This window comes from Urocitellus parryii, assembly GCF_045843805.1.
Source record: "Urocitellus parryii isolate mUroPar1 chromosome 12 unlocalized genomic scaffold, mUroPar1.hap1 SUPER_12_unloc_1, whole genome shotgun sequence".
NCBI classification, from domain to species: domain Eukaryota; kingdom Metazoa; phylum Chordata; class Mammalia; order Rodentia; family Sciuridae; genus Urocitellus; species Urocitellus parryii.
Genome location: NW_027551758.1, coordinates 434,927 through 460,301, shown reverse-complemented (window position 1 = coordinate 460,301; position 25,375 = coordinate 434,927). Strand labels below are relative to the sequence as shown.

At 45.6% G+C, this 25,375-nt stretch overlaps 1 protein-coding gene across 1 annotated transcript in view; it reads right to left on the bottom strand.

Annotated features, from left to right (window-relative positions):
* Positions 1 to 25,375, bottom strand: part of LOC144251258 (xylosyl- and glucuronyltransferase LARGE1-like) — a gene marked incomplete at its 3' end in the record, with an annotated part of 138,966 nt that overhangs the window by 1,954 nt on the left and 111,637 nt on the right. Inside the window, exon 3 of the mRNA XM_077794280.1 lies at positions 351 to 463. Within this exon, the coding sequence (XP_077650406.1) occupies positions 351 to 463 (113 nt within the window). The remainder of the gene's footprint in view (positions 1 to 350; positions 464 to 25,375) is intronic.

The window sequence follows — 25,375 nt, the reverse complement described above, 5'->3', positions numbered from 1 at the left end:
GGTGGAACTTTTGAGGGGTGGGGCCAAGGGGGGAGGTCTTTAGGCCCCTGAGGATGTGCCCTTGAAGGAAACTGTGGAACCTGGGTCTCTTCCTCTTCTCTTTTTTATCTTGGTCAGGAGGTGAGTGACTTTCCCTGCTCCTCCTCGTGCTCCTGCTGTGACATGCTGCCTTGCAACAGGCCCAAGGCAACGTGGCCAAGAGACCAAGGACTGACACCTCAGAAACTCTGAGCCAAGACAAACCTTTCCTGTTTATCAGCCCATCGTTGCAGGTGTGTTATGGAGATAACACACTGTATGCTGACCTACCCAAAGGCACTCAGAATAACAGCCCTAACTTGGCCACTCACCTGGTCAGCCAAGGATGTAGACAGCATGCCCATGAGCTCCCTCTCAGCCGTCAGTCTCCACATCTGCTCCCATTTCATCTTCCGCAGCTTGTCCAGAAGCAGCAGAATCACCCCTGGGCAATGGCATAGGATAGGAGAGTAAGGTAACAGTAAGACAGAGACAGGCATACCTGCTTGGCACAGCCACAGTCTCTCGGGGACAGTGTGTCTGAGGCATTCTCATTGCACAAGGAAGCACCAAGACCCCCAGGGCTGCAGCGAGAACCAGTGGGGTGGGTGACTGTGCCTCGCCCCTTCTAGAGCTGGACTGTGGTGATGGCCGCACCACAATAGGCTGTGGACTTCACGTCACTGAACTGTAACATAAATGTAGCTAAAATGGCAAACTTGTGCATGCTTTACCCCAACAGTGACAGTGACGATCCCAGCTTGCTCTTGACAAGCAGTACCTTTCTTTCCCCCTGCCTTTTTCCCTGGAGGTAGGACACTCTTAGTCAGTATGGCTGATACCTGTGGCCTAGGTACGACTTATCTTTACAGACAGAAACAGCTCCTCTGTGACTTTATTTGTCTTTGCAAATCTGCTTAACAATTATTGACAAGTGTGGGGCTGGCCTCAGTGTTCCCAGTGGCCAGAGGGTCTTCTCCGGCTCATGCAGAGTCAGCATGTGTTTCAACTTCAGCTGAAGGCCATGCTGATGCTGGGTCTTTAAGATGAGCTCTAAAGTCTTTGGCCTCACAAGAAACTAGTAATAGGAGCTGGATTCTTCCTCCTTCCCACCTTCTTAGGGTTTTTGTGGGGAGGGATCTGGGTGAATTGGGAATGGTACAGGGAGGGAAATTTCCACTGTTTATCCTTTGGTATTTTTAAGAATGCTTGCACAACTAAATATACTGCTCAGGCCAATTAATTAATTCTACAATTAATTACAATCTAATTGGGAAGTACATCTTGGCTTAGGTGAGTGGCTTAGAAACAGCTGTCTACCAACAGGTTCAGTCCAAATGTGCAGAGAAAGCCCAGAGCTGAGAACACGAACAGCCAAGAGAATGTCCCTGTAGGCCACTGCAGTTGGTGTGGCTGATGGGATGGTTACACCCAGCCCCCCCCCCCCCCAATCAATCCTCTTCAGGATGCTTAGCTCAGCAGAACGGCCACTGGAGCAAACTCCAGGCAGTTGAAAAATGAACTCAGTCGATACCTGGTACATACATTTCTAAGGCTGTAGGAAGACTGATTTCCCCAAGTCAGACATAAATGGTGACTCTAAGACTTTTTACTTAATCAAATGGCACATATTTGGAGAAAAAGTATATTCACCATTGAGTGAAGGGTGTTTGGTTGACAGAGTTGTACTAAAACACATGCATGGAGATGGGAAGAATTCGTAAGTCAGAAGGCCCATTTTATCGATCTCCTTTGGGCTTCATTAGGGCTTCTGCATATACTACTTCCTTAAAACCCCCGAGCTCTTTACAAGGTATTATTCATCATCCTTAGTTTATCCGTGGGGAGGCTGAGGGGCTGACTCAGACACTTGTCCAACTCACAGTTTAAAAGTCACTAGATCAGACTCATTCGGATCTGCCTGACTTTAAGGCCAGTGCAGCGCCTACCAGTCTACCCCCCGCAGAGCCAAGGAGGGCTGATTCTCAGGTCCTACCTGTGCCACATGAGGAGAGTGCTGCTTGCCCTACACTACTCAGAGAACTGGCATGCCCTTGTGGTAGGCTGGTGGCCTTTACCCAACAATTCTACTGGAGAAAACCCAAACCACCTCATTCGAAGCGCATGCCAATTTCCATGGTGTAAACACCCCCAGTTAGGGTCACTTCAAGAGAGTTGTGTGATGTCGTTGAACACGGAGCTGGGAAGGAATGCAAGACAACTGGCCCTCCTGAGCCATATGAGCAAGATCTGGCACACCACTGAAACTGTTCCCCAAATATGGACATATTTTTAGAAACAGTAAAATTTGCCACAGATGTATTATTTGATTGCTTCTTCGGTGAAAAAGGAAAGACATTTACAAGTTAAAGAGAACATTGCGATGTAAGTCACTGGTGATTGATGCAAAAAATAGACTCGAGTCAAATGTGTGAAAGAGAATTTCATTATGTCTTGTTGCAAAAATTAATTCTAATTAGGTTGGATCAAGGCTCCAACATATAGAAAAAATGGGGGAGGGGATTTTAGAAGATCTAGATGAACATTTTAAAGCCTCCAGAGTGATCCACGGTAGATCTGGCCTGTCTCTGGGGGCCGAGTTGAGAACTGATACTTTTAAATGGTGCTAAGACTTGTTGAGCCTAAGTGGCAGATGTGACCCAGCACTGTTTGCTAGACTACTGGAAAAGGGGTGGGGTCAAGAACAGAGGACATCTCAGGGCACAAAATCGGGCTGAAGCTGGAGCTGGGGGCTGCGGTTGCGTCTGATAAAGAATGTCCAGAGGACTAAATGGAGAAACACAAGTCTGTTATCCCAGTGACCGAGACTTTAATTATGTGGTTTTTAACTTACTTTTAAAATGATAAGTTATTTCAAACTAAGAGAAACTGATGTAAAAAATGCATAGAAACTAATGTAAAAAATACCCACCACTCAGAGATCTTCCAACTTATCCTACCTACTCTCCTCCATGGAGGCAACCAGATTCCCGTGGTGGTTGTGCTTCATGTCAATGCCTGGTTTTATATTTTTATTCTCTATGTATATGACTACAACCAATATATGTTGGTTTTGGTGTTCTGCATCACCTATTTCCCATTTTGACTTGCCTTTCCACCCACTGTTATCTCTTTAAGATTTAATCATGTTGGGTTGTGTATCACTGTGTATATATATATTTTTTAAGATAGAAGACAGAGCAATATTTTTTTTAAAGAGAGAGAGAGACAGAGAGAGAGAGAGAAAGAGAGAATTTCTAATATTTATATATTTATTTATTTTAGTTTTCAGTGGACACAACATTTTTATTTGTTTGTGGTACTGAGGATTGAACCCAGGCTGCACGCATGCCAGGCGAGCGCGCTACCGCTTGAGCCACATCCCCAGCCCCAGTATCACTGTATATTTACCTGTGTTAACTATAGGGAAAAAAAATAAAGGAAAAACCTACTGGTATTAAAAAAAAAAAGATTTAACCATGTCAATATTTCAAATATGCAATTACTTCATTCATTTTATAAACATACCACAATTTTTTTTGAGTATTCCCCTCCTGAACTATATTTAGTTATGGCCTATGTTTTTGCTGTTATAAACAATGCTGCAGCGGGGCGTGGTGGTACAGGCCTGTAATCCCAGCAGCTTGGTAGGCTGAATCAGGAGGATCGAGAGTTCAAAGGCAGCCTCAGCAATGATGAGACACTAGGCAAGTCAATGAGACCCTGTCTCTAAATAAAATGCAAAATAAGGCTGGGGATGCGTCTCAGTGGTCGAGTGCCCCCCAAAAAATCCCAAACCACCCCCATCAAAAAATGCTGCTGCAATGAACATCCTGATCCCAATTCATGTCTCCTTGGGCAAAGGCATGAGGATTTAGCCAGGAAATGCCTCCAAAGTTGTATAAGAACTGTAGTGTTGATGGTGCGACTTGTTCTGAAACATCTCCAACTACTCCATCTTCCTTCTCTCTACTAGTCATGTCTTCACTGAGACTCACGGATTCCACACTAAAAAATGAGTTTTACCTTTCTTCTTTCATTCATTCAAGTTATTTATTGAGTGTCTACTCTGTGCTAACCAATGGAGGCTGACTTGCACTTGGTTTTCTTCCCGTTGTTTCCCAGTCTCATGGGATACATTTAAGATCTTAGCTCAACATACATTTACCGGAGGGGCAACATTTGCCAGGCCTTTCTGTGGGAATACAGATTCCATCTCTCTGACTCCCACTCCACTAGGATTCCACGTAATCACTGCAGTCACTGAGGATGAGTGCTGCTTATTAATGGGACTTGGGGTGGGGGCGCTCACCGGGCCTGGCTGGGATCTGGTCAGGCATCTGGGGAGGGGGGTGGGGAGTCTGGGGAAGCAACATGGACCAAGGAATGGAGGGAGGAGACAGGGTAGCAAGACTGGATTATGCATGACCCAGAGAGTGTGCTGGTTAATATGGGATGCTATGGGGCAACTGTTAGAAGGTGAGCAGGGAATGAGTTGAAAAGTCTTTCATTTATGCACAGGTGCTTTCCACCATTTCCATGCAATTTCCAAGATTAAAATGATGTTCTAATAACCCATGGACAGAAGGGCTGATCCAGGGGCTCCAGCTGCCCTGGCCCCAATCAATTACCCCAAAGCTCAGGGAATGTCACCCGTGTATGGCACACTGATTGGGAAATTCTGCTGAGGATTCCTGGGAGCTAGAGAAGGGTTTTGAGCAAGGAAATGGCCGGGACTAAATTTGTTTTAGAAATGCCAACCTAATGCTTTATCAAGTCATTCCATAAGATCAAAGCCTCTGGTATCTCAGACTGGTTTAAAGAACAAGCCCTGACCCTTGGTTAGGGCAGCTCCATCTGAGTTTTGCCACGAGTTAATTCTTTTCCTTTCCATCAGATCACTCTTTCCAGCAGAACTGGCACAATGGCACATGGGAATCGCAGCTTCCAGGTCTGCTAGTGCGCTATCCTTGACCTCACAAGCCCACCACTGGGGCCCTGTCTGGCCTTTAATATGGGCCTTGAATTCAGAACTTATTTTTTCTGTAGTTCGTTCAAGGAATTTTTCCCCTGTTTTATTCACTGAGTTAACTGGGAACTGAGTGGAACACAATCCTTGTTTTTAGGGAGCAAAGCCTAACAGGGAAGAGGATGGTAACTAACAAGAGGCAAGATGCACCTTCCTGACCAATGGCAGGTGGTGGAACTGCTGTGGTCGTTGGGGGACAAGGAGCAAGGTTGCAGTCAAGGGGAAGCATCAAGGAAAAGCTTCCTGAATAAAGGATGCCTAAACCATCACCTTCAGGATGCAGAGGATTATCTCAGTGAGAGACAACAAGAGTGAAGGTCAAGCCAGCCAGGCTTCTCCCTGCAGGACAGGGGATTCACTGGGATGGGCTTCTGAATGATGATCAGGTAGATAGCAGATTTCCCCACCACACTTGAGTAGCAGAACTAAAATGGTAATGGTCCATTTCCACCTCTTCTCCCCAAAAAGATGATTAAAAAGAGGATACCTAAAGTTGTGTAGCACAGGGAAAAACATTTGTGTTTGCGCATGAATCTATAATTAGCTACAGGTTAGTCATAAAATAAATATCCTCATGTCCTCACACTAATGCAACAGAAAGAATCTTGGGGACACGGGTGCTGTTGGAGCCACCCTGGAAAGGGAGGCTGAATGCAGAGAAAGAACCACAGTATGGGAAAAATGAGTCCTGATGTTACTCACTGCAGAAGTGACTCCTGGAAAGGCCACTACGATTCTGAGCCTTGGTTCCTTATTTGTAATATGGGACAATCCCACATTTTTGGAGGATTAATTGTATCTTCAAAAGTTCAGGGGATATAGCTCAGTTGGTATACAGTGCTTGCCTTGCATGCACAAGGCCCTGGGTTCAATCCCCAGCACCACAAAAAAGTATACAGTAGGAACAGGATCCATTAATGCTGAATTGAGAACTAGTAATTGCTCATTAATATCCTGACCTAGTAATTCATGAAGGAGCCTGAATTTACAGATCATTTGAAAAATCTTCAATGTCCCGTTGTGTGTGCGCAACGTACTGGACACTTGATATACCAGCAACATTTTTACATATTTCCGGGCCCCTCAGTCTTCTGATTATAGTCTGTTTATGGTGTCACCACCAGTGTTATTAGGACATCCCCTGGGGTTCCTGCAAGTGGCAGCTAAGAGACACAACCACAGGGAAGGAAAAAAAAATAATAACAAAGGCAAGAAAATCCACCACATGGAAAATTATGTGCATAAATTATGTTCCTAAGCAGCTTAGGAGTTTGCTTAGAATGTGAAATCTAATCACACTGATAGAAGCTTAGGAGAGAATCTGCCCGTTTCTTCAAAGGTTAGGAGTATGCACATAGGTGGTAAAAAGGCCAGAAAAACAGTCCTTTCAAGAGAAAAAGAACTCTAAATAACCAAAAGAGCTGAAAAACAATATTTCTAAGATGAACACAACCCCAGCTATTTATTGACCTCACTCATAGGGTGCTGGGGAGATATTGTAACTAATGACTAGAAAGGGCTTTTGAAATATAAAGTGGTACACAAAAGCTTAATAAACAACAGTCACAGAAACTGTGCATTTCCCCATTAAGGTGCCTAATTCTCACTCACTGGAACTTGTATAATTCCCACCTGAATTAATATAAATCATGTGCATGTAGGCAAAGCAGGGACAAGCTTTTTAAGTGCACACTGGTTAAAATAATGAAAATGGTTGCACCTTCAATTGCACCTTTTCAGGCTGAAACGACACAGATCTGGTTTTGAAATGCATGCCCCAAGTCGGATGTTGACACTGCTTTTCTGCTTTCAGGAATAATGTGGTGGCAAAATGTTTGATTTTGGCCTTTGTCTGGCATTTGCTGCTGTGTAGTCTGCCCATTTCCATGTTTGCCTTTGGGTCCAGGAGTACGGAGCCGGCCCTTTGCCCTGGAGTGCTCTGCATGGAGGCAGAGTGGCTTAGATTTGACAGGGCCTCTCAGAGGAGCAGATCAGGGGGTGCCAGGCCTCAGGGCTTCACCTACAACTGCTGTGCAGGAGCATAGACCCAACAGGAAATGAATGAATGAAAAAATAAATTCAAAACCAAAGACTTCTCCCTTGAACAGCTGGTCCATTGGTACACTGTTTCATCTGGGCATTGGAGGGCAATTTTCCCCTCTAAACTGATAGCTCTATAGCAGACAACATAAGGAGGTATCTGCAGAGACAAGAGACAAGCGTACTTTTAAAAATTTCTTTGTATGAGGCAGACATTGATTTTTACCAGTGCAATTGCAAAACGGAGGCGAAAACTGGTGACAATGATGATGATACCTATCATCTTTCAAGCAACTGCTATCTACTGGAGCAAGTAGTTTGCTTACAAGACCTCTGATTCTTGCAACAAATTTGCAAGGGAGGCTGGGCGCACAGGTGCATGCCTATAATCCCAGTGACTCTGGAGGCTGAAGCAGAAGGATTATAAGTTCAAAGCCAGTCTCAGCAATTTAGCGAAGCCCTAAGTAACTTAAAGAGATCCTGTCTCAAAATTAAAAATAAAAAAGAAATAACTGGGGATGTGGCTCAGAGACTAAGTGCCCCTGGGTACCAAAAAAAAAAAAAAAGAAAGAAAAGAAAAATAAATGCAAGGGTGATGGAATTATCCCCATTTCACAAATGAAGAAATTAAGAATGGGGTCCTAATTAGAATAACACATATCTATGCTTGTATACTTTTATAAAAATGGATACTTTTATAAAAAACTACCTTGTAAGTGCCAAAGTAAATCTCATTTTCTAACTGTGGTCTTTCAATGATGCTGTGTGTGTGTGTTTGTATGTGTGTGCATGTAAGTGTGTCTGAGAATGTGCTCACACTAAGTGTGATCAGACCCAGTTAATCAAAGCAGCAGTTCCTAGAGGACCTGAGAGTATATGTCAGAGATCACAGATCACAGCCAGCTTGCCCCTAGAAACCTGGGAGGAGGCCACACATTGCATCAAGAAGGTCAGGGCAGGACTTCCATGAGGACAGTCCCCCAGCACAGGGCTGCATCTCCCCTAAGTGACTGGGTAACTAGTTGGAGCCCAGGACTGTTTCATCAGGACAGGTTTCAGAGCTGACTCAGGCCACCCTTCCCTCTTGCGTGTTGGGGGATTCTGCCTTTCTGTACCTGAGCCCACTTGGGCCCTTCTCGGAATGTGCAGACTCCTCCTGCAGGCAAGGGGAAGACCCGGGTTAAGAGATCTTCGGCTACTTCCTCTTCATCCCTCCCTCCTTTTCTTTATTTGCAGCCCGCTTTCAGGCTTTAGCCAAGCTGAAGAATAAGGCGAGGCCTGGCTAAGCCAATTCAGGCCACGTGCTTCCTTCAACCTGGTGGAGAAGCTGAGGTCCAAAGTGGCCACGTGACTCCTGCAGCCTGGTGCCCAGCAGGCTTCCAATTCCACCTTTTATTACTCAACTCAGCATTTCCCACAGTGACATTGCACAGGATGCTAGCGGATGTTGAGGAAGAATGACTAAAGAAGGGAATAAGTCTAGGACTCCCTACAGGAAGCAGAGTTAAAGAGGATTCCATAAAACATGGTACAGAGTTAATTTCGAAGGTGGTTTTTCACCAGCTCTGGCCGCTGCAGGAATCTCATAGATGCTGGCCCCCTTCACTTTGGGTCCCCATGGCTTCTGTCTGCATTTTCTCAGCTCCACCTGTATTGCACAGGCTGCCAGCCAAACAGAAGATTTGTTCCTTGGTTCCCCAGCGGTTCCTGTGGCTTTACTCCCTGGTCTGGAGCAGAGAAACCTTAAGTGGGCACTGAGCAACGGCTCTGTAGGAAGCTCCTGGGAGCAGGAGGCTCTCATCCCAGAGATGTTTATGAAAATGACCCTCGAAATCACCACTTGCTCCCTCTGCTTTGAAGCCCCCGAGTTCTCTTTTCATGCATGACCCAATAAGAAGGCAAGTTTATTAAAAACGACTTAATTTAAAATCCCCTGCTGATTTTACCTGGGACTCACTTTTGATCAAATAAATTAAAAGGTTCTGTGGTCTACCATTGCTTTTTAACTTTTTCCTTGCTAAAAGCTCTTTTACCAGAGTAAGAGAGAGAGAAAATGGGACCTTCCACCTGAAACATTCTGCTGATATTGCTGGGTTTTATCAAAGTGTGGATAAGACACAGTAGAAAGGCCATAGAAGGCTAGTAGTCATTCACTTATTCACTCATTGGATAAATATTTATTGAGCAGTTTGTACATGCCAGGTACTTGGGATAGAGAGAAAATAAATGGCCCCCTGCTCCTGACAGCTTGAAAGTGCTACGGATGCTCAAACAGACAGAAAGAAGTATGTTTTAGGCAGAGGAAGTGGTTGGAACTCAGGTCATGGGCAAAGTCTTTTAAGAGAACAACACTTAACACTTCATCTCATTGACAACGCTTGGCCAAGACTGTAACAGGGCTAAGAACTTGGGGTTTGGTGGCTGGCTAATACCTGGCAGAATATTTCTTCTTTTTCTTTTTTGCTTTTATCAGCAAACATTATAATGATGAACACAATACATTTAGAAAAGTACAGAAATCGTAGTATACAGTGTGATGAATTGTCACTGAGTGAACTCACTACGTAACTAAAACGCAGACCAGAATCAAAATATTTCTGGCAGCACAGAATCTCCTTGCACTATCTTATCCCCACAGCGAAGACCGTAGTTCAGATCTATTCATTTCTGAACTTCCTATCAATCGAGTCATACAATACACACCCTTTTTGTGACTGGCATTTTGGTCCAATCTGATGTGCGTGAAGTCTGCCCGTAACACAGCCTGCAGTTACAGTTTGTTCATGTTAATGCTGCCTAATGATGTGTCATGTCATGACATCTTATTCCATTGATCCTGCTTGTGGGCATTTAGGTTCCTTGCAGTTTGGGAAGCTGTTATGAAACATTCTGAGTGCATCTTTTATTGTCATAGTGATAGGTGGCAGGTAGACATGAGTGGTGGGGACACAGAAATTAAGAGGTTAATTTGCCAGATGGAGCCTACAAGCCAACTCTCAAAATGATTTTAAAGAAACAAATTACATAAATTTATCCTAGACCGATTCTGACTTAAGGTACTTATTCACAGGGCTGAGGAGTGTTTGCCCAAGACTGCTCCTTTGATTAAGAAAAAAAAAAAAAAAAAAGTCTGCCCTGACAGAGGCTGGAGAGCTCAGTGGACTCGGTCCACAAAACCAAGTGCAGGTAAAATTGGCCAGCACGAGTCAGGATGACCAAAGTTCTCTTTAGGTCTTGACATGTTATTTAAACTTACTATAATTACGAATTTTGGCCTATGTGGGTTTCCCTTGGACACTCATGAGTTAGACTTACACAATAGGGATTTAGAAACCTGATACCATCCAATGGTCAATCAAGAGTTAGGAGGTGATGCTTAGGTGAGATCCTCTAAAAACTACCCCTTAAACCCAATAAAAACCCAGCTCACAAAGAAATGAGTTGTTGTGCTCCTCTCTGAGGATCCAATCTCTCCCTTGAGTGTGCCATTTCCCTACCTCCTTCTTTGTCTTCTAATAAATATTGCTGTACTTTCACTATGCCTCATGTCTTGCTTAAAATCATCTCTTGCAAAGATACAAGAGCTGAACACAAAGCAACCACTAGTAACCACAGGTATGCTGGATGTGCACCTAGGAGTGCACTTCCTGGGTCAGTGGGTTGGCACATGTTTAGCTTAAGTAGACGTCACAAAGCAGTTCTTGCTATTTCTACTCCTATCAGTTGTGCATGCAAGGTAATATGGTTCTCTGTTCCCACTGATAACTGTCATTCTCTGGCTTTTTGCATTTTAGACCTTCTGGAAAAGGTTTAAACTTGGCACAGTGTTGTGGTATTGCATTATGGATTTTAGTTTGCATTTTTAATGACGAAAAAACTCTGCATCTTTTCACATGCAAATTGCCCATTTGGGTATCCTCTTTTGGGAAATGCCTGTTCAAATCTTTTGCTCATTTTTCTATTGGGTTGTTTGCCTTTTTCTTAATGGTTTGTAGGAGTTTCTCTCTTTATTTTTATTTTTAGTTTCTCTCTTTATTTTTATTTTTTTTTAATCTAGGTGGTTTCTAAAGATGATTGGAGACAAGTGGTCTCTGGCTCTATATGTCTAACGATGCACCAGTAGAGACCCATTTCTCAAAGCTGGCTGGACTCCCCTGCATAGGAGGTGATGGCTGCCCACCCTATCAGTCTTTTGGAAACCATGGAGTATTAAGCTAGACTGATCCTCAAAGAAGTTATCAACTCAATGAGCCCATCCCATCCCCATTTCCCTGAGTAAAATGAAGCTCAGAAAGGTGATTGGCTTAAAGTAAAACAATTTAACACAAAATAAAGAAGGCCAAAGACTTATTTCCCAGAGGCCCTCTACCCTTCTTTCTGTGATCTCTCTCCTTCTTCTACGAGTCTCCATGTCCCTCTATCAACACATAACACGTGGCACCAGATTGGTCAACTCTTCAGACCTCAGAAGATTCTACCAAAAAAAAAAAAATCCTCTTAACTAGAGAGTGGTTTTAAAAAACAGTTACGAATAACAAAAATAAGAAGAAAACAGTGATTTTATTATGTAAGTTCATCTAAATTCTAATAATCAAAATTTCAGTCTTTATTTTTATGTATAATTGAGTAAACCAAGAAAAAATGCAAAAAAATCTTAAAGTAACTATTAAATTTTATACTGCTTAATAATAAAATTTTTTGAAAAAAAAAAAAAAAACCAGTTACGAAAAAAGCACTTTCATGGGTTGAACTGTGGCCATCAAAACAATATGTTCAAGTCCTAACCCAAGCACCTGTAAAAGTGATCTTAAGTTGGAAATGGGGTCTTTGCAGATGTAATCAATGTAGGATGAGGTTGTACTGTGTTAAGCTGAACCCTAACCCAATGGCTGATGTCCTTATGAGAAGAGAGACTGACACAGAGGGAAGATGGCCACAGGAACCCAGAGGAGTACGTAGGAGTTATGATACTGCAAGTCAGGATCCAGCCTGGGTCCCAGAGCTGGAAGAAGAAAAGGGGCTGTGACCAGAGGCTTCAGAGAAAGCGTGGCCTGGCTAACACCTGACTTGCACTTTTAGCCTCCGTAATCAGAAAGATTAAGTTTCTATTTTTTTTTAAAGCTACCTAGTTTGTGGCACATGTCTACTACTCCTTCTGAAATGCTTGTGACCATAAATGTTTTAGATTTTGGAATTTTTTTTCATCTTTTGGAATATTTGTACATAGATAATGAGATGATTCAGGGATAGGACCTCAGTCTAACATAGTCTTTCTCTGTATTTCTCACATGTCTTCTGTGCACAGCCCAAGGGTCATACAGAGCGTCTGAAGTGCACCTGTATTTTTATTGCATTCTGTCTGCTGAGGTTAGGTGTGGAATCTTCCACTGGGGCATCATGCTGATGCTCAAAAAGTTTCAGATTTTGAAGCATTTACAACTTCAGACCTTGGATGAGGGATGCCCAACCTGTACCTTGGTATGGCAGTTCTAGGGAATTAACTTAAGCATCAGCACCCAAAAACCTTTTGCCTTGCTCCAGAGAAACATACAAGAATAACTTAATTCTTAAGGACGCTAAGTTGTGGACTTTGGTCATCTTCTTACTGTCATCTTTCAGATTTGAACAGATTTTTGGGTGATCATTAATTCTTAGAACCTGAGTAATTATGCCCATTTTAGATGACCAAAACCCAGGGCATAAATCACACTCATTACTCCATGGGTCTTGTTTTCCTCCACCCAGAAGATTCATCAGGAGATCAAGTTTCTTACAGGACCCAATCTGAGACAAAAGTAGGAGATGCAGACATTGAAGAAAGACATCCTGAATATGCTCAGGCCACTACGGGCAAGGTAGTTATTAGGACTTGCTTGTCTGCCTCTTTCAGGAAGGTGTTTCTGGAGCTATAGGGAACCATATATAGAGTACCAAGATATTGATCTTATCATCTCTCTTGAATAAAATGGAGTACAAAACGATGCTCAGAAAAGCTGGAGGCAGATACAATAGCCCAGGATGGCACAGCAGAGCCTAGAGGCACGGCACAGTGAATGTCTGACACTCCCCAAGCCTTACACCAGCTATTGAAAAATGACTACAACTCTCTGAATGGAAGTCAGATGTGCTGACCTGCTTGTTGGCATGGAGATTTTAATTTTTTTTTACACATAATGAGCCTGCCTCTCCCTACCAGTCTGGTAGATGCTTCACTGCACAAGATAATGTCTCATTTGCCTACCAACAGGGGTGAGGGAGCTTGGGTGGCTGAACAGTTCTGACCAGTTGAACATGTGCTGGCGTCTGATGCAGCGACGGATGAATGAATGGCTGCCCAAAGGGCACAGAGCTCTCTGTCGTTCTGAACTCGAGCAAAGTGAGCAGGACTGGAAGGGCACCATTGTGCATGCTTTTATTATGCACTTGTTCCCAGGCTCAAAGAAAACCAGCTTGATGTTCTCGCTGCAAGAACATCAAGTGAGGTATGTGAAGCTCACAGCCCACTTCTTTACTTGGCATCGATGCTCTTGAGGGAGAAGGAACGCACACTTCTTGCATGCCTCCTACGTGCCAGGGACTCCTAAGTATTATACTGCAGATTCTCCACGAATCCACTGGCGAGTCCATCCTGCTGCTCCCTGTGCCCTGCAGACTCACCCCCATGCAGTGAATCATCTGGGATCCCCGAGGCTCCTGCTTGTTGGAAGCACTGAAAACAGACTTGGAGGGGGGAAGGAAAGAGAGGGCACTTCCCTTCACGGGACTGTTTCCAAGAGCACCTTGTCTCCCCCGCTGCAGCCTCCGCAGGGTGGCCTTCCTCCAGGACATGTCCCCACCGGGTTCTGGCAGCGTTGCCTCTTCCTCCTGCTTCTTGGTAGACTGAATCGTGTCCCCTCGAGGTCTTATGTTGAATTCCTTACCCCCCTGCCCCGAACGTGACTGTATGTGGAGACAGGATCTTTAAAGGGTGATTAAGTCAAAATGGGGTGTGACGTATTTCTTTTAGGGTAAGCTTCCTGACTCCAATCCGACTGGCAAGAGGAGATCAGGACACAGAGACACGGAAGGAAACCACGGGGGGCACACGGAGAGACGGCTGCCTACAGGCCAAGGAGGAATCCCCTGTCACTCCTCCCTCTTGGGCTTCCAGGAGTATGAGAATGCACATTTGGTTGTACAAATCACCTACTCTGTGGTAGTTGGCTATGTCCTTCATAAGAAAGTAACCCAGATTTCTTAGGCCAGACCTGGTTACAGTTCTCTGCTTCTTCCATCGAGACCTGTAGTCCTGCCCCTCCATCCCTATAACAGTCCTTTCACTGAAATAGCTTGAGCCATCTAATTAGATCTATTCTTCACAGGATCCTGTTGCCCGTATGCCCGTATGTGACGTCTGCTAATCCTATGAGGTTTTTACATCACGAAATCGGGATGTTTTAGTTTACTTAATAAGGAAAATGAAGCTCCAAGATGGCATATAGCTGTGAGTGGCACAGCTGGGTCTTCCTGACTCCAGTGACACTCTGTGCTGACTTGGGTAGACCTGTAGCATGCTGAATGAAGAGCCACACCACAGAGCCAGAGGCCCACGGACTGGGGAGGACACTGGACTCACCAGGGCAAGTTCTGCATCTTCTAGAGGAGCAAAGGGAGACTCAGAGGTGTCCGGTCAGTGCCCAAGGTCAGGAATCCAACATGGTGGCAGAATTAGAATATGGATGCGAGGTCTTCAACCTGCTCTCGGTCCCTTTTGTTGTGCCCCTGATGATTAGTCTCAATTTAACAGGGAGCTGTGGTTATTACCTGGGGTAGGTTTTTAAACCAAAACTAGGTTCTTTCTGTGGGCATGGAATTCACCACTCACCACCCACTCAGAAGCTGGATGATAACACTTACTGATGATACTGATAACTAACAACAAAGGCAGCAGCACACCAGGTTTCAGGCATGGCCCCTGGCATGCCCATGAACTGCTCCCTACACAAAACGTCCCCAAAAGGCTGAATAAGTAACTAATGAGCTAAAAAGTGAGGACCCAGATTCAAACCCAGTTTCCTCTGCTCCAAGGCCCATGCATTTCCCAATACTGGTGTCCACGAGAGGAAGCAGGACATAACTAGGACAGGACTGTGGCCGCAAACAAACCAATGTAACCCGGTCTGTCTTTTTCAGAGCTGTAGCTATTGTAGACGCCTTGTATCACCAAAGAATGAGCTCCAGTATGTCTCATTGTACCCACAGCTTCCAACACAGCATATGGCACACAGTAGGTCTTCCTGATACCAGTGTTAACGTCCTGCATTGCTGCTGAACAGGAGTGAACCTCAAAAAAACTGAGACCAGCCTTTATTTTTTTTCTGGATCTCCACAATCTCAGTCCTACAGCAGAGGAGGGGCTGGAAAACACGCCTTCATTAAGACAAATCCTGTCATCCTGTGTGCTAATAAGCGGACTTCGAGGGAACACTTGAATGGAAGCAGCAGGCAGTAGCATCTCCTTATGTCTTGATTCAACCATGGGTCTACAGAAGGCTTTGTATTTGGTCCAGTGCTGGCACATGGTGTTGTAAAAACACCGAGGCCTGAGACCCAGATTAAGTCTAGATCCAGTATCTCTTTTCCATATTGGGACACATAAGCTAATTTCTACAAACTTTTTTTTCCTAGGTTGCAAAATAGGTTGGAGGATATCATGTTTTATTGTTCTCATTCACTAGTGTCTTTCGAGAGTTTCCTATGTACTGGAACCCACTAGAAAATAGAGATCCTCACCCTGGTGGGGCCTGTAAGCTACCAGAAGAGGAAAGTAAGCTAAACATATAGCATAAAGGATAATAAAAATACAGCAGGGCAGAGAGGAAAGGAGAAGCAGGGTATGTTGAGAGCTAAGTGGGTGGTCAGCACAGGCTTCTCTGAAGTGGGGATATCTGAGCCAAGACCTGCAGGAGGCGAGGTAGTGCGCCATGCCATGCTGATGCTCAGAGGCAAAGGCCCTGTGCCAGCTGATAACACTAGAGAAGGCAAGGAGCGTCTGCTCACGGCTGCTGTGAGGTTAATCATGATGATAATTCAGCTGAAAAACCACATTCCCAACAAGTGTTCAACAAATGCTAGAGCTGGGACTGTCAGTACCGGCTCCTACCCACTGGGAGGGAACTCTGGTAACCACGGGGCCTTGGCAGCACTTTGAGGTCTGACCCGTGCTAATGAATGGGCCTATCTGCTCTTCGCCAGCCTGCCGAGGGAAAACCCACGGGCCTATGGAAGAGGATTTTCTAGAAATTAGATTAGTGGGACATGCATTTAGTGTTGGGCACAAAGAATCAGAACTAGCTTTGTTGTGTTGCCAATCCTTTAAAAAGGATGTGCAGAATTACCCTGGCTCCAGCTTTCAAAGTGGCAAATGCCCTTCCTCTGATGATAACTTTTCCAAAGTAAGGAAAGTGGTGGGGCCAAACTGCACTGTCCTCTTACGGACCTGTTTAACGCAGGGGAATCTTCTTTTCCAGAAAGGCATTTCTGCTTCTGTGACATGAGGGACTGAGAAGTGAGGGGAAGCCATACTGGAGCAATGATCTGGGGGCCTCTTAGTCTCTTTGGCCAGCACAGGGGCTCCCCGATGGATGGGCTCCTTGCTGGGTAGCAGGGTAAGAGAATGAAGGACTTCTCCTCTCTCCTGTCAGCTGCCAGGGGCAGGTGTCATTGTAAGCAGTGCTTCCTTTACCTTTTTCTCTCTTGCCCCTGGATCCCTTCAGAACCCATTATGAATCTCTTTAAAGCCAGAGTTCTGAGTTCCAAAGGGGCTCAGCGTAGTTGCACGCTCTTCCAGGACTTGAGGTGCTCTTTCTCCCCATCCTCCACTCAGTCTCCACTCGCTCTGCTCCTCCTTCCTCCCAGCCTTCTCTTCTCAAGCCCCCAGGACCACAGCCCACCACCCACCTGCCTCCTCTTCACTGAGATGCTGTTGCAACATTCATCTCACTGCTGGACGGTCTTCCGTCCTGTCCCCGTGAGATGTGGAGTTGCCCAGGGCACAGATGGTGTCATTGCTGCACACCAGTGTCCATGAGGGACACGGCAGGCCCAGCAGAGAATGTTTATGAATGAATGGACAAACGAGGGCGTGAGATCTGAAATGAGCCAGAGGCCTGCCCAGCAGTATTTCAGAGCCCTCATTATCATCTGCAGAGTGACTAACTGTGGAAAGTGCTGGGATACACACAAATGAGACGGTCACAACCACAGGTCCTCTCCCGTGCCAGCTGCCAAGGGCAGGTGGTCATCATAAGCAGTGCTTCCTCTACTGGGATAAAGTCCTCTCAGGACTCTGGAGGAAGTAGGTAGCTGGTTCTGGATAAATGGGGGTGAGGTAGGGGTCTCTCTAGCCTTCTGCCAGGACAAATGAGGCCATGCAGTCAAAATCTGATCGTCTGTTAAATGAGGACCCATCTTCCACCCAGGGCGAAGGATGTCACAGATGCTGCCTAGTAGGAAGTTCTCTCTGGCTGACCTCCTCGGCCCATTATCTGCCTTTTGGTCTAAGTAGAGAGCACTAGAAAGAGCTTGGATTAGAGCCACACAGATCTGGATCTGATTCTAGTTTCTGACACCCCTTGGTTAAGAGACCCTGGGGAGTGTCTCGGCCTCCTTGGATCTCTGATCTCGAGAATCTGTGCACTGTGGGGGAATAACACAGTCTTTATCTCCAAAGGCAAGCTTCTTGTAGGGAATATTACACTCTTGGCAGAATATTAGTCCATTTTATTAAAAAAAAACTTTCTCTAATCATACAAAGATTTTTGAGCACGTCTGTTGGCGAAAATCCCAAGAGGAGGAAATGGGAGGAGAGGGAGTGAGGAGAGGCCTCAGGTAGTGCTGGATGGCTCATTTTTCCCCAGGCTCCACATCCCAGAGTCATCTGCACCATCACCTAAGAGTCAGAAGAAGCTGCAAGGGGCCAGGAAGAAGCATAGGGGAAGAAGCCACCATTTCTCTGAGAATACTCAACAGTTGAAACACAGAATTAGGAACCTGTAGCTCAGAGTCTACAATCATATGAACACTTGGAGAGATGACCAGGGATGTTGGGGAGGGGCAAGGACTCTTAGTGTGCAAATCAATACCACCTTGTCGATATGCAAGGAAAGGTCTCGTGAAGTCACTGCTGAATAAGGTCTCATAAATAAAATTTCACAGTATCTATTATTGCTAGTTGACCAAGTACGAAAGAGTGTTGATATCCCAGCCAGGTGCTACCCTTACCACTGTGTCACAGAACAAGATTCAGACTCTGTGTCATCCTATCATGGCCCAGAAAGCCTTTGGTCTTTTAATGATTTTTATGGTCTTTGATATAACAGGCGAACATAACCACAGATTCGTAAAAGCTCCTGGTCTCATCTGGATTGATTCCTTCCCCGGCCAATTCCAGAACAAGCTAGTGCCATGTCTGGTCTGCTGTGTTCTTATCTTCTGGGTTTGTGCACAGCTGACTTGAGGTCACTCTTCAGGTCTGGACCAAAATGCCACCTCCTCAGAGAGTTCTGTCCCTGTTACTGTCCATCATAGAATCCTGGTAGCAACAGCAAGCTAAAGCCATTCCTTTCTCTTTCCTTCTGCCCTTGCTGCCTTCACAGGCAGGGAGTGAAGATATCAGCAGATCATATACATAAGGCAAAACAGGCTGGAGTGACAGAAAGATCAATGTTCCAGTCTTGGCTTTGCTACTAAGAGTGAGCTAATGAATACAGTGTGCAGTCCTTCTGGTCAAGGACGTGGTGGGGATGATGCAAGGACAGCATGGAAAGCCCCAGCGCTGGACTTGGTGCAGAGTGAATTAAAGCTCTGGAAGCTGCTGGTGCCATTACACAGTACTGTGCTCTTGATGTATGAGAATCTATCCCTCATCCCCTGCAAAGATGCATGGTCCCTGTTTACTAATCTGTGGTTATGTTCGCCTATTATATCAAAGACCATTAAAAATCAGTGTCAGCAATCAGTGTAAGGAATCATGTTGGCCCCCCACTTACAAAGATTAATCTTCACAACGGGGATGAACTGCCATTACACTTAGGTATTTCCTCTGCCTCATCAACCAATCACTATAAAATAAATCCAAAGAACTGTGAAACCAGAAACAAGCTTGGAAACCAGGCTGAAGCAGTATGTGCTCAAGAGAAAGAGGTGTGGGGTGCATTAGGAGGGACCTAGTGATTCATTTGCAACAGGTCTCCAGGCCTAAAGCAAGTGACTGGTGGCTTCTCATTCACTGTCAAGCTCACCCAGGCTGGCTTCATGACCACAGCTCTTCCCCATCGCACACTTGTCCAGCCGCTCGACATGGCTGGCTTATCCTCTGTCCACTTCCCCCGCTTCTTTTGAACAGTTCACGTGTTCCCTTTCCTATGTGTCCATTCCATAAAGCTGCCCCTTAAATGCTGACGCTTGCTGCTAGACCAGATTTACATCTTGGAATTTTTCTCCTCTTTCTCTCCACCTCCAGACCATGCCAGGATCCCTGCTCTCAAATCGTCAAGACAGCTCCCAAAGAAGTCTGCATTCCAAAATATCAGTGTTCTGACTTGGATGTTCAAGCTGTCACTCAGTTTTTTATGCCTTTCCCCTCTTTGGGGTCGCAGATGTCTCTGGCATGCATTAAGTTTCATTCAGTCATGACACCAATCCTAGGCAATATTTTTCTGAATACCTGAATCTTCAGGTGACATGGGGACAGAAATTAGTGAGCTTGTGTGAAGAGGCACAGAGGAGCAGAACCTGGGGCCTCATTTTGATTGACTCTGCAGGCCAGGTATTAGAGAACCTTACCAATTATTAGAGAATGTGAGAACACATCTATTATTCAATGATATTAAATTTATTAAGTTTATTAAACCCCTTCCATACGCCAGGGCTGACCCCGACCTCCTGCGAAGCGTGGAGTAGGAGAGAGCCAACTCTAATCAGATAGACATAATATCTCCATTCCCTCTCTCCCCAGCTTCGGTGCCATCTCTGCAGCTGTGAGCATGACCAGGGCTCCTATAAGCCTGTCCTTCTTTCAGTGCCTGGACAGGAGACTGTGTGTGTATAATTAGGTGGGCGAAGGTAACTAAGGTTTGCTGAATGTCAATCCCAGTTCTAGGCCATTGGGTTTTATGTTACATCTCCAACAGCTCCGTTGTTCCTCAGAGCAGCCTATCGGCATCGGGTTCTTATTCCCATTCATCAGCTGTGGAAAGACGAGTGGTGCGGACAGGATTCTAACCCTAGTCTGCTGTAGCCTTCTCCAGACCCACTGTTTCTGCTTGCTGTAAACCATGGTGGACAAGTTCTTTCTTAACGGGCCAGAAAGTATATATTTTTGACTTTGGAAACCCTCAGGTCTCTGTAGTAGCAACTTCTCAACTTCTGACATTGCAACCCTCAGGTAGCCACAGACAAATGAAAATAAATGGCGTGACAGTGAGCCCACGGGGCTTTATTAATGGACACTGAAATTTGAATTTCATGTAACTTTCATGTGCTACAAAATAGATTTGCTTTAAAAATTTTTTTTTTTTCTCAACTATCTAAAAGTGTTAAAACCATTCTTAGCTTCAGGACATAAAAAACAGGCAACAGCCAGATTTGGCACATGTCAGATTCAGCTGTAAACAGTTAAATATTCATTAGGAAGATACTAAATAGACTTGGAAAAGATTAAGAAAACATAATAAATGTGTCTTCACTTTTATTGCCTCGCCACTCCCACTTTTTTGCTGGGTGTCTGGAAGACAAGGCCAGGTTCTCTGTCTTTTGCCTTTGTCACTGAGCCTGGCTACAGACGAACCTGCTTCCCTGGGCTGGCCGTGACGTCTGTGTTTAATGCATGCGGGCCTGGTAAGCAAAGCCTGCCTGGTGCAACAGCGATCAGGCTGAGAGATGGGCTATTTCTCTTGGATAATTACCTTAGCCGAGATTCCCCTTCACTGGGAGCAGTCCCATGGGGCTCTGCTAACCAATTCAGAAGCCTCGGCGCCATTCCGATTCAAATCCATTGGACCTGCTGCGGTGAAATGTCAAATATGTTCTAAAACGAGATGCAGCAATTGAGGGCTCAGGAGGACAAGGAGGGCTGTTTAAGCATAATGGTGGATGACAGGGAGCAGCTCACAACGAGACTGAAAGAGTAGGAGGCTGGTCTCCCTGTCTGTGATCCCTGGTGTTTTAAGCTGAGTTTTGTCAGCCATAAGGGAAAGTAAGAGATTATGGGCCAGGATCCAGGCAGCGGCAGGAATGGAAATAGGCCCCTGGTGCTGCCTCCTGCTGGCCCCCTCTTCTCTGGGCCCACAGGCTTTCTGCATCATGTGCACTATAATGGTTTGTAACTGTCAGTAGGTCTCTCCTGAGAGCAGTCTGTGTGGCTTCTTTTTGCCACCCAAGCATCCCCAGAACCTAGTGTGGGGTGTGACATGATGCACAGCTGATACTCCACTCATCTTTGCTGAAGGAATGTAACCAAATGCAAGCAGCTAAGGAGCCCAAGAGTCCAGTGACAGTTAACAAAACGGTGCAGGTAAAGAGTGGTGAAGGGAGACCCAGGTGCAGTGGTGCATGCCTGTTATCCTAGCGGCTTGGGAGGCTGAGGCAGGAGGATCCAGACTTCAAAGCCAGTCACTGAGGTGCTAAGAAACTCAGTGAAACCCTGTCTCTAGATAAAATACAAAAATAGGGCTGAGAATGTGGCTCAGTGGTTGGGTTTTCCTGAGTTCAATCCCCGGTATTCACCCCCCGCCCCCAAAAGGAGTGAAGGTAGAAATAATACAATCTCAGGAATGACATGAGGGTTGATAGGAACCACCAGCTTGGCATTTGGGCGTCTCAGCCCAGAAATTCTGATTTGATTGGTGTGAGGTGAGTCTTGGATGCCAGGACTTTATAAAAATCTTTCCAGGTGATTCTAATATACAGCCATGAATTCCCAGTGCCATTGAGTGTCCTGGAAGTCATAATGTTAGTAGGAGGGTCCACAGCCATCTAACTTTGCTTACCGGGGAGGGGGCTGAACATATCCCCAGAACTAAGAAACTTTCCCAAGCCCCATGGCCCTGGAGCCTAGAAGGCAGGCTTAAGCACTGGACTCTGCGTTTCCTGGCTCTGCTAGCTTGGGAAATCCATTAACCTTACCGAGCCTCCGTCAGCTACTCTGTAAAATGGGGATTATGTGAGCTAATGCACATGAAAGCACATGTCAAATCAAGGAGATTACTACCTTGAACTTGAGAAGCCCCAAAGAAATTAGATGTTTCTTCCCATCCTAAATATATCTTCAAGAAAATCATGCACAGAACGAAGGCCGCCGGATGACCCTTGATAGAGAAGAGGTTCAGGATCATGAGCTTCCTTCCAGTCTTTCACTGCACACTGAGCCACACAGGGCTCTGGGTCATAGCTCCTGTAAGCTCTTGGGAGCTAAAGACCTGAGTGAGTGACAGAGAAGCCCCAACCTTCCCAGGGCCAGCACAGCAAAGCAAAAGAATTTGCATGGGAGGCCACTCCTTGTGTTATGCTGGGTTAGGTCAACTCAGCCCAGTGAGTGCTCAAAAACAGAGCCAGGTAGAGCAATCCATGGTGAGGAAAAGGCTCTGCTCCAGGAGGCTGCTGGTCCATGATTTATGGCTTCAAAGCCTGGGCCTTTTAGCCAGAGACCATCTGCTTCATCTAAAAAAGCTGAAGCTAGCTCTCTAGTAAGTAGATGCTCTGCAAAATACTAATTCTTTTGCAATACAGAGGCTACATGCCCAGCACAGAAACATATAGGGGTGCACATGCACTTTAATTTTAAAATGGTTTACTTCAAAATATGACCTATTTTTGACTATATGATACTTTTGGCATTTTTGATCTATCAAAATTTAAAATCTCCATTAACATTCGATATAGTGGATATAGTGGAGTCATTCCTTAGAATCTATTGTATATTAATACTTGAGTAAGCAAACAAAAAGAAATAATAAGGATGTCTACATATGGGTATTGTTCATAATTGGGAGAAAACTTAGGAACAACTAAAATACCATGCAGTAGGAAATGAAAAGAATAAATTATGGTGTACCCATGAAGTGGGAAAACTGTGCAGTTCTGAAAGAGAAAGAAAACATACCTTTATGTGCTAATTTAGAAAGACATGCAATATTTCATTTTTAAGTAAACAGGGCACATAACAATGCATAAGAAGATGCAGATTTAGAGGAGCAGAAGATAGTTACACATGCAGAAAGCACAAAGAATAAACAGCAAACTGTTAATAGCACTTCCTGTCAGGGAATAAGGGGCACGTATCTTTATATATTGCTATATGTCAGTGCCATGGTGGCTGGTCAGTGAGTGCCCACTGTCTTTCCAGAAAGAAACACAGTCTTTGATTTGTAGTGTTGGCCTTTGAGAGGAGATTAGGTCATAGAGGCAAGACCCTCATGAGTAAGAACAGTGCTCCTGTGAGAGGGGCCCCAGAGAGCTGGCTCATCCCTTCCCACACTCGAGGACATGGGTACAAGGGTACTGTCCATGAACCAGAAAGCGGGCCCTCACCAGAAAATGCATCTGCCTGGATCCTGGACTTCCCCGTCTCCAGAATTCTGGCTTCAAATAAATTTTTGCTGCTTATAAGCTACCCAGCTGAGGAATAGAGCCCAAATGGTCTGAGCCAGTATTATCAATCTCAATTCACAGGAGAGGACAAAGGGGCTTGAAGAAGTGGCCTGACTACCTTAAGGTCATGCTGCACAAGCAGTAAGTGACAAGCCCAGTACTCTGCATTCGGGGCCTGCAGATGCAGCCGTTCCAGCTCACCTGAGGCAACTGCAGGTGGAGCACGGCTCAGCTGGGGAAGTTTTGATTTTTTTTCCCCCCTCCTTTCTATTCAGCACTCAGCAGCCTGTGATTTATTTAGCAAAAGAGAGGAAAAACAGGAGCCTGGGCCTGGGGTTGGGGCTCAGTGGTAGAGCGCTCACCCACTATGCATGAGGCAAGGGGTTCGGTCCTCAGTACCACATGAAAATAAAATAAAGATACAGTGTCCAACTAAAAAATACATGTTAGAAAACAACAAACAAACAATCCATGAGCCTTTAGGGCCAGACCCACCAAGGAAACAGGATGATTGTATAAGGAAAATAGTTCAGAAGAGAGGGCCTCTCTGAGAGAGGGTGGCGAGCAGACCCCTTGCACTTAAGTGAGATTCTGGAAGCCTGGAATTAAACACATATCTCTGAGGCCCATGCCTCAGGAAGGGAGGAAGCAATGGTGAGTGATTCTTCTGGAACAGTGGCTTTGGCTCCGGGGGGAGGGCAAGGGGATCTCTTGCCATATTTTCAGGATGCAGCTGGGAAAACTCTTCAGTGCTCAGTTTAATTAGAGGCCCCCGTCAGGTCTGACGAGGGGGCTCTCGCTTGGCTGCCTTGCTGGGGTGCCTCAGAGAACCCGGCGGGGCTACAGGGACGGGGTGGGCTGGGTGCCCTGGGCTGCGGGTGGGTGCTTTTGAATCAGTCTGCACATGCTACAGCCACAGTCTGGAGAGAAGAAAACTTGGCTCAGGGACAAGACATAAATAGAGACAATAAAAAGAGAAGAGGATGTTGGGTGCAGGTGGCTTCTCTCTGGGGCCAGGCGGGAAACTATTGTTTCCAACCCCCAGCCTGCTGGATAAGGCGGTCCTGCCTCTTTAGCATTCAGGCCTAAGCCCGCCCCAGCCACAGATGAGCCTCCTGCTCATCTCCAATGGCGCGTGAGCTTTTGATCCTGCACTCCACACAGCTGCGTCGGGAGTCTTGGCTGCCATTTTTTTGAGCGTTATTGCTTGCCAGGTGATAGAGTTGGGATGTCAAATGTGCCCCAAGCTCAAGTGTTGAAGGCTTGGTCCCCAGCTAGTGGTGCCGTGGAAGGTGGTGCAAACTTTGGGATGTGGGGACTCGTTGAGAGAAGGAGGTCATTGGAGGTCTTTGAAGGGCTGATTTTGCCTCTGGCCCCCTCTCTCTAGCTCTCTCTCTGCTTCTGGCCCTCAGGAGGTGAGCCACTTTGCTCTGCTGCCCCCTTCCGCCATGACATTCTGCCTCACCACAGGCCTGGAATCAATAAGTCTCTGAAACTGTGAGCCCAGAGAAATCTTTCACCTTAAAGACTATTTTCTAAGATACTCTGTCACCGTGATGAATGCACCAGGCATTTTCCATTCACATCATTCTTCCTGGAGTCCCACGAGTCTGTACTAATACTCCCTCCTTACAGGTGAGGAGTCAGCTCCCCTCCACA